Raw genomic sequence first — 10,395 nt, forward strand, 5'->3', positions numbered from 1 at the left:
GCCCCGGTCTGATTCGTTCAACGGTAAGGGCTTCATTTTTGGTGAGCCACCTTGGAGGTCCGCAAAGTTGCTTGTCATCGATGGAGCCGCATCGAGCTCGGGTGAGGAGGTGATTCGTCATTCTTTTCTTCGGTGGCTGCTGTGGTGGTGCCGGAGGCAAGTGACGGACGTTGGCGTCAAGCTCAGAGATGTTTTACTATCTTTTCAGTTTTGTCATATCGGTCTTTATAAGACTTGTACTTTGTTCTTTGTGATATGAATGAGACATGTATTATCATGCAAAAAAAAAAAGTCCAGGAAGGTTCTCCCCGTAACATCTAGTTTAGTTATCTACTAGACTAGTTGCTGCATATATGTACAATCGATAAGCGATGAATTTTGCCGCCATATAAAAATGAACTATCTAGTTTACAATGTTGTGCAAGTGTTTCGTGATGATCCGGCCAAAGTTTGGTTTTCAATCTGTGCCAAATAGAGGTAGAAATGAGTGGTAAGCTATCTCAAAAACAATCAACAACGAATAGAAGTAGAAATTTTGAGTACAAGCAAAAAAGATAGATGGGGTAATCTAGAGGCTGCGATTTAGGAAATCTGAGTTATATTCTAGAGTGCACTCCAAAATGATTTTGTGGCGACTGTGCTGCTATTAGAAAACAGGTCCCGTAGCCTAAACGCTAATCATTTTTTTTCTTTTCCTATTGGCATATAACAAACCAATGGTTCCAGGCCTGCAACCGTGTATAAGAGACATGTGATCCCTGTGACAAATTGAGTATTTGACATAACATTACCCACGGCAAACCACATCAAGGTTAAGAAACCTCAGCAAGAACTAAGAACAATACATAGAAGATCAAAGGAGTGGGAGATGATTCTGAGGCAAACACTAAAGAGACAGATGATCCCTGTGACAAAGGAACGATCACAAATTTCGCAGATAAAGGATCAGTTGGTACCTGTCATTGGTACATGCATGACATGGGAAACCAAACTCCAGCATGTTTTACGTGTTGCAAGTCCGTAACAAGTAACAATCCACTCGATGCAATTAATCATTTATGTACATCACCAATGTTCTAGCTCACTCTATGCAACTGAACCCACTGAATTAACCAACGCAATCAAACATGTAGAAGAGGGAATAGAGATATACAGCAAATGTACATTGAATCAAGTAGTAGCCACAGACTAGTGCCATTTAGAGAAAACTTATTTCTTTCCACCAATCATAGGCTGGCCACCATTTGAGCTACCCAAACTAGTACCCGTCTTATTTCCACCACTGGTGCTCTTCAAGTCAATCAAATCACTGAACAAATTATCGAGTATGTAGTAAGGTTTGCTTGCCGCTGCTGAAGAATCCTTCGGTTGATGATTCCCATTTGGAGCTTGAGGCATCGTTAGACCATTGCTTGTTGGAGAGGCCACAGAACTGTACTGTTGCATTGGCTGGGAGGCTGGAGGAGAGCTATATGAAGGTGAGGGAGCTGCATAGGTGGTTGCTGGGGCACCAGAGACGGCCGAGGGGAGTTGTTCTTGGTAAGCAGCCGACAGGAAAGGATTAGAATTGGCAGTTGGAGGTGTAGCCCAAGGTGGCACTGGATATCCGGATGTGTATGCTGGGGCTTGAGATGGATATGGTCCAGTTTGAGCTTGAGATGGATATGGTCCGGTTTGGGCTTGAGATGGATATGGTCTGGTTTGGGCTTGAGATGGATATGGTCCGGTCTGGGCTTGAGATGGATATGGTCCAGTTTGGGCCCAAGGTGCAACATAATTGCTATTCTGTGGAGTATATCCTTGGTTTACTGAGTATGGCTGGTTGGTTGAAGGATATTGGGGCACACCAGTAGGATTTTGTTGCCCATCTGGAGGCTGCTGGAGACCATTTTGACTCTGTGCTGAAGAATCTGTAGAAGTTTCATCAGTAGGGCTGCACAAAGTGAGGCTTAGAAGGTCAATCATATCCTGCTCTTTTGTTTGAGTACTACTAGTGACAGGAGCTGGATCAAGGGGAACCAATGCATTGCTTGCAACAGAAGGGGGCGATTCTGAGCTTGGCAGATCAATGGGTACGAGGGCAAGGTCCACAGTGCTTGTGCTTGATGACGTCTCATCGCTACTTATCACAGATTTGTTTTTTCTGCAGACAAATAAAGCATGGAGCTTAATATTTGTGAAGAAAGTACAAGTAGCAATAGCATGGGACATACCTTTGAGCCAGCCGAGCGAACTCATCCTCCTCTTCATTGGAAGCGTCATTTTGTTCAACAGGAGATGAGGATGGTTTTGCTGGTGGATCCTCCCTAGGAGACTCAATTGTCTCTCTCACGGGAGCTTCAACTGCCAAATGAGTACCAGAAGCGATGGCATCATATTTTGTAAGCACATTTTGTAGGCGATCATTTATTTCGAGACCTTGCTTTAGTAACTGCTCGTTCCTAAATAAACAATGTAAAATGAATATATCAAATATCACTGTAAGCTAACTGCAGTATCAAGATACATGATGTGCACCTAACAGTGAATATGAAGAAAAAAACATGCAAGGTCATTTTAGATTTTTAGTACAACAAACAAAAGGACAGCAAATATTTACAGAACACACTTTGATAACTTACCCTGTCGAACTGACAAACTGCATGAGCTTTTGCTGATTTGAGCGACATTGGCTCACGAGATCTGTGATGATTTCATCTTTGACGGCCTGGGTTCAAAAGAAATTTAAGAGGCCATTCATCAGCATGAACTTAAAAAATATATACAATCATTTCATGAGAGATGGGCACAAGTCAAAAATTCAGATGAGATGGCTTTTTACTACCTCTGGATCTGATGGGTTCAAAGCATACACCATATCATTCAGTAACTCCGTCACATTTCGAATATTATTCAAGTCTCCTAAACTGTAACAGGGAAAGGGGAGAACATATATAATGATATAAATGGAGTTACTGGGTGATAATTGAGCAAGTCAAATGAAGTCGAATGCACGATAAAAATAGGCATCACCTCAGAGTATCAACATCGGAGGACATCCTCTCATTCAAACTTCCTGCAGCATATCCGGGTGAACCATAGTTTTGAGAACTGTGTATTGCAGGAGGAGTAAGTATTGGTGGGGCATCTATGGGACGTCTTGGAAACACTACACCTGTCCGCTGTAACAAAATTTCACAATTAGATGATTACTTTGAAAGGATTAATTTCCATGAAAAAAAGAATGGTGTTGCCTCACATGACCATGTTGCTGACAACAGGATATGATTCTGGAATCAAATACAGGGAAATATATTTTTGCTTCTTTAGGGAACAGACGGGGATTAGTTGCCTACCTTTACTTCAAGATATGCCCAGTGATACTGCCGGTATTTACCTCCAGGTCCACCAAATGCTTCTTGCCAGGAGTCCAAAAGTAATAATATCTTATCCCTTACTTGCATATCATTCTGAAAGGAATTCGAAAAGGCAAAGATTGTAATCTTATTACTGGCATCTCCGATCATCAGAGAAAATAGAATACTGTAGAATTTAGTCACAAGCGCAAGCTGGCAATGGATCTTCCACAAGACAAATAGCGTTATGCTACGAAAACAGTGCAATTGTCAACCATTTTGTGGTAACGATCAGAGATAACGCACTCCCTCCAGCCTCCGGTCCTTTTTACTCCGCATATAAGATTTGTCTAAAGTCAAACTTCGTAAAGTTTATAGAAAAAAATATCAACATTCACAATACGAAATCAATATCATTAGATGCGTCATGAATTTACTTTACATGTTGTGTAACTTTAGTATTGTAGATGTTGATATATTTTTCATATAAATATGGTCAAACTTTACTAAATTTGACTTCAGACAATTCTTATATGCAGAGTAAAAAGGACCGGAGGGAGTACTACAACAATCATGGCTAACTCAACTAGAAAAAAATTGCGTAAGTGAAAATGGTGAACGAGATATTATTTAGTGCTGCACAGAAATCGGTCGACATAACCTTAATACTGCCTCCTGCCCCATAATATAAGAGCGTTTTGGGACGGAGGGAGTATGTTATAGGAGGGTTCTGATAACTGCATGAACTTGAATTGGAAGTAGGATATTGAACAATTAACCATGCCTGGGTAAAGTAGTTCAGGCTACTTACTCGAGAAGAGAACCAGTGAAAACCCACTAAAGGGAGTGACTAAGAACAAGGATTAGTGTACCCATGAGGTTCTAAATGTGACAGACTACTTAGTATGTTCTCAATGTATACAATCATACAAGACAGATACAATGCCATTGAGAACTATTGAGGCTAAAATAATCATCTTACAGAATTAGACTTTATGTGTTGGGTAAGGATAAGCACAATAAAAGGCAAGGAGGGAAGTAAAAAAAACAACCTTCTTTTGGATTATTTTAACCATTTCTTGCAGAACATGCTGTTCAGCGACTTCAAACTGAACATATTCTCCACAGTTCTTCATCATCGTCTCCAATAACTGCAAAAAAATTGTAACTAATATGAGCAGGACCAACAGTATCTTCAAATCTTGTAGCAAAGAAAAGATATGCTCTCAGAAGCTAAAACAAACATATGAGAAGTAACAACATTTGCATTAGATTCAAACTAAATGGGTGTTCCAAAAAGAAATTTTACAGAGCGCAACATGGCATCATTGCAGTACATACCGTCAAAGCATAGTATTGAACTTTCGGATCCTTATGTTGCAATCGCTTCTTCACTGCCTTTACCACATCTTTTGTTTGCCTGATTAAGGTGTTTACAAATTAGCATGGTAGGCAGACAGCTACTTGGACCCAAAAAAACACTATTTATTTAAGTATAATATTAATACTATCAATGGAATGCAAATGTTCACATGTTGCATAAGTAAAAGTGAAAAAGGTGCAAAATATGTTTACAGTTAAATTTCTTACAGGAATAAATGTGCTAAAAGCAGATGCAAGGTACGCTTCCACTGCCCGCATAGTACACCTCTAAGCAAATGTGATACTTCAATCTGGTTATGTCTGTACCATGATTGTCCATTGGTATAGGGGCCCAGAGGTCTTTTTCATACTAATAATGATCACTATAATGTTAGTCGGATAGAATTAGCATGATGAATTTTGGAAACACTTTAGTCTTTACCATAATCACAAATCCCCCATGCCATGTTCCCCTCATCATTATGATTCACCGTGAGATGTATGCAGTAAGCTCTATTACCTCTAGCTTTGGCCTTTGGCCACGGCCCTTCAGAAGCTATCCCCCACTTCATGACCATAATAAGGTCTCTTAGCAACAGCTTACAAAAGGGCAAAGGACGATTTCGTGCTAAGCGTTCAAGCTAAGCTGCGGTCGATTCACCACTAGACCATTACATCCACACCAGAAGCTAAAGCTCGCCTTGGATCCCCTTGCCCAAATTGCCTCCTATCATCGCAATACCAAAAATTAACCCCGATTTCTGCCAGAACAGGGAGCGATTGAACAAGCCAACACTATGTCCCACTGAAGGCTCAAGCCCTGAGCCCAAAATCATCAAAACTCCGCACATAATTCCGCACGCAGGAACAGAAACAAACACAGGCACAGAGAGAGGGGCTCCAGGAAGGGGAGGCGGCGGAAGGGGATCACCCACCAGACGTCGGCGTTGATGATGTCGCAGATTTCGAGGTTGACGGCCCAGTCGGGGCCCATGAGCAGGTGGCTGGTGGCCTTGTCGACCCGCGACGCCGCCTGGCGCGCCGGCGCCGCCGCGGCCGCCACCATGGCCCCCGCCGGGTACATCGCCTCGCCGGCCGGCTAGCTAGGGTTTCCGCGCGGCGCTACCGAGGGGACGGGCAGCAACTATACCGGTGGCGCCGTTATTAGCGAAGCGGAAGGGGATTTGGGATTTGTCGTTGTAAAAAATCTGGTTGTCGGTTTCTTTTGACGAGGACGGGCGCAGCGGAGGAAGGCGTGGCCGCGTGGCTGGCTGGACCTGAACAAAATGGCGCTATCTTCTTATCTGTCGCCGTCTCGTAAATTTGCTTCAGTCGTGACGGATGGGCTGGAGCCCGCACGGTACTGGCAGCCCAAGGGATTGGATTGGCAGTTTAAGGTGCTACTCTTGGTCAACGGGTCAATCTTTTTCTTACCCTGCCTTCTTAAGTTTTTTTTTCGAAAATACTAATGCCCACACGTGTGGGGCGTTTACATCTCGCACACAGACATTGATCAATATCGGTTTGAGTTTGCATGAATCTTGGTATATTTTGCCAGTTTTTTATGCCACGTAGGAGTGGGCTGGTGCGTGGGCATTTATTCGGTCGCCCACATGTCTCTTTCACATGTGGAAGTGCTGGTGTGTGGGCGCTTAGCAGTTCGCCTACACGCCCGTCTTCTACGCACACAGAGGGGCTGGTGTGTGGGCGTTTATCAGTTCGCCCACACGTCCGTCTCCTCTCCCACACCCAAAGCTATCAGTTGCCATGTGTTTTGTAGGGTACATGGCAACTGCCCTAGTATGCTTGTAAGCAGATGACAACTCTTTTTTTACCCGAACATGTATGTTATTTTATCATATCTTTTTATAGTGCTACATGGCAATTGTCTAGTGTTTAATAGATAACAACTCCTAAAGATACCACCGCGCCCATACGCCCACCTCTTCTTCCACATCCAAAGCTATCAATTGTCATGTGTTTTGCAGGGTACATGACAACTGCTTTTAGTGTGCTTGTAAGCAGATGTCAACTCTCTCCTTTACCCGAACATGTTATTTTGCCATGTCGTTTTTAGTGCTACATGGCAATAGCTGCAGTTGTCCAAAAATGGCATTTGTCACTTGACCTGAGATGGCAACTGCAGTTGAGCAACCATGGCAACTGTAGTTCAGCAACATGGCAACTGCAGTTAAACGAACATGAAAAAGGGTTCGGACCATGGCAAGACGCGTGATGACTGTCACGCAGGGCGAGCGGGACCATGAGATAGGAGGCCTGATGTACGGACGTGTGGGCGTTATCTATTTTGCCCACACGTAGACATGTGAAAGTGACCACAAGGCAAAAAAAAAAGACGTGTGAACATTACTTGTTTTGTTTACACATATATGTGTGGGCTGATTCTCTTAGACACCACACAAAACATGTGGTCAGACCTTTTAACGCCCACATGTGTAGACGTTATCGGCGTCCTTTTCTTTTGGAACCGTTAAAAAAATCTGATGTCGAAATTTTAAACACAGCAAATTACGTATTACGAGCCTGGCAATTCCCTTCAGCAAGCGTGGTAAATTCTGACAGCAAATCACGTGTCGTGAGCGAACCTAACAATTCCCTTTAGGAAGCCTAGCAAACACTAGCATGTTCGTATTCTTTTGCTTTTTGCTAGGATTTGCCATGCTTGTTGAAAAGAATTGTTATACCAACAACACGATTTGCCATAAAAAAAACTTTGATTCTCCATGCATGGAAATTTGACGCCTGATTTCTAGCATTTTCGTTTTTTCCTGTGGTGCTATGACTTTTGAAGTTTTTTTTAAAAGAAACACAAATGCAGACATTCACAAACATGTGCATACACTCACTCTAATAAACACATCATCTTCGTAAGACTGAGCCAACGGATCTTGAGACTAACAAAATCACCACAAACGCCTTGCTATCAACGGAACGTCGCCCCCCACCAAACAAATATTCCATCTTTTTTTATAAAAGAACAAAGCGTCAAATATGATATTTGATTATTAATGATATCATTGTCCTCCTAACCATTCAGCAGGTCAGTTCTCGTCTAAAATGAAATAGGTGCTCCGTTTCGCCTAAGATCCAGTTGAAAAAATTACATGTTGTGCAGATTGCAACCAGATGGGCACTCTTTACATGTCAATTCTTTCTTGCAGTTTCAGCCATGCAGACTGACACGTAGTAGCTTTTGTTCGTTTGGTAACCTTGAGTCGACCTGGAGACACTTGGAGGGATCGAAATGAAAAATGTTGTCATTTGGAGCCTCGTCTGTAGTACTCTGGTTTATCATCGCCTAACTCTATGCCTACGTAACTACCAATTCTCTATGTGGTGACAGGTATATGATTGAGCTGGAAGAACGCGTGTTCACTTCATTTATGTAGCGCAACAACCAACCACTTCACAAACGCAGTGGCAGCATCGAATGATCACACGCGCTAACTAACAAAACACAGCATTTGACAGCATGGCCAGCACTGCCACTGAATAACACGACGGCCTTTTCGCCCTAGATTTCATTTCATGTTTCAGACTCCAGACTTCAAACGGACCACAATCGCCATTCCAATTTGTTCCTTTCACCTTTTACCTGCGTTTGTGTAGCCATATGAATGGGACCATTAGTAGACCATGGTTACGCCTGATTCTCACAAAAGTTGTTCATCCTATTTATTTATTTATTTAGTTCAGTCGTTCATGGTAATAGGAACCTTTCGCAAATCATAGTATACGTATACGCCATACGTTCGCAAAAGGCGGCTCACCTACGCCAGCCCATTTGCGGTAGCACGCAATGAAAGTTAACGAAAAAGATCACACTAGCTGGGATCAAACACGTGTCCGCCTACAACATGACGTGCATGCATAGCGACACGGATTGTCTGCCTTTAGTGAAGGTTGTGAAGCCAGACATCTTCTATCTTCTACTCCCTCCGTCTCAAAATTCTTGTCTTAAATTCATCTAGATACGGATGTATCTAATACTAAATGTGACTTGATACATCCGTATTTAGACAAATCCAAGACGAGAATTTTGGAACGGAGGGAGTATATCTAAATAGCTAGCCTCCACTACATATTTCTCTTAACATGCAAGCATACCACCACATCATTCAACTTGCATAGGAAAGACCCACCTCACCATGCAACTATGCATATTAAAAATCCACTTCAACATGCAAACATGCATGCATGTAAAATTCCATTCTATAATGGAATTAGATTTAATTTTTATATAATTTTAAAAACTATTATTTGAAATATTCATGTTCCATATAACCAAAATTTCACTAAAATACTGCAAAATATTTCCGCAACAACGTGCGAGGCATCATCTAGTTTAAGTAACGAACGGGCTGGGAATTTTAAATAGATTTTACGAACACTTTCCGAACCAATCTTTTTTCCACCGTTTCTTATTCTTTCTCTTCTCTTATGTTTTTTTCCTGTTACATTTCTTCTTTTTTTTCAAAAAATGGCCGCCCTTTCAAAATTTCAAAATATGTTTGTCGTTTTCAAATTCTTTTCATAAATTTAAAAATATACGCATTTTTGAAAATTGTAAGGGAATTTCAGAAAAATGTTTGTGTCTTCCAAAATTTGTTCAGAATGTCAAAACGCGAACATTTATTTTTTGAAAAGCACAAACAAAATTTTGAAAACAAATATTTTTTGAATACATAAACAATATTTGAAATTTCAAAACATTTTTCAGAAGGATGAACAAATATTTGTAAGCAAAAAATGTGGTCTAAATTTGCCTGGAGATTTTTTTAGTTTGTGAACATTTAAGAAAAACAGGAACATTTTTTAAATTCCAAACAAATTCCAACAGATGCTCAACGGCAGCGTTGTCGTCGCTTAGTTGGGCAAGGCCTAAATGTTTTTTTCGATATTCTTCTCTTTTTTCATTAATTCATTTTTCACCTTTTTGAACTTTATTATCCTTTTTGAAACCTGTTCAAGAATCTGATATCGTTTGGAATACTAAATAACAGTATTAAGTGGATATTTAAAATTATTATTTTAAATTCTTTTTTCCTTCAAATATTTATTAAATGCTTTTTAAGCATTTATTCTTTATAATTTTATTCCTTTATATTTATTAGTTATGTTAAAAACTTAAAATAAAAGTTTGAAGTACTTTAAATTGTGGTTTTAAATACTTTTTCCCTTCAAACCTGGCATGAATGCCTACCTAGACATCCTATGTTGATAATGTTTTTTTCGACATTCTTAAAATGACCTAAACTTTTGCCAGTTGTTGGGCATGCCATGGTAGGCATCCATTCCCCTAATTTTTTCCATGGCCTTCTACGACCAATTGAAGGCACCGTGCCATTTCGCTTGGTTTTTCGACAAGTTTGCATTTTCTAGAGTTTTCTCGGTCAAAAAGGCCGATAAATGGTCGAACGTGTCGCAATTTGCATACAGTGTCGGAGGTCATTCAAACCTAGCATAGATGCCTACCATGGGCATGTCCACATGGTGGCAAATGTTGGGGTAATTTCAATGATCTCCACAAAAACACAGTATTCAACGGAGAGTGTTCGGGTAGGCCAGAAAGGTCTGTCTGAGAGCACGTTGTTTTTCGACATCCTTGAAATGGCCCCATTATTTTATGGCCTTCTATGATCAATTCAAGGCACCATGAAAAGTTATTTTGTTTTTT

The 10,395-nt window shown here is 41.0% G+C and overlaps 1 protein-coding gene across 1 annotated transcript; it reads right to left on the reverse strand.

The window, feature by feature from the left end:
* Positions 1-981: 981 nt before the first annotated feature.
* On the reverse strand, positions 982-5,936 carry LOC123062456 (TOM1-like protein 6). Its single transcript, XM_044485977.1, has 9 exons — positions 5,633-5,936; positions 4,677-4,755; positions 4,388-4,486; positions 3,336-3,449; positions 3,013-3,161; positions 2,825-2,906; positions 2,622-2,707; positions 2,214-2,441; positions 982-2,143 (listed from the first exon to the last, which is right to left on the reverse strand). The coding sequence occupies exons 1-9, from the start codon at positions 5,779-5,781 to the stop codon at positions 1,210-1,212; spliced, it is 1,920 nt and encodes a 639-aa protein (XP_044341912.1). The 5' UTR covers positions 5,782-5,936; the 3' UTR covers positions 982-1,209.
* Between the last annotated feature and the right edge of the window lie 4,459 nt (positions 5,937-10,395).

Source organism: Triticum aestivum, chromosome 3A, assembly GCF_018294505.1.
Source record: "Triticum aestivum cultivar Chinese Spring chromosome 3A, IWGSC CS RefSeq v2.1, whole genome shotgun sequence".
Taxonomy (NCBI): domain Eukaryota; kingdom Viridiplantae; phylum Streptophyta; class Magnoliopsida; order Poales; family Poaceae; genus Triticum; species Triticum aestivum.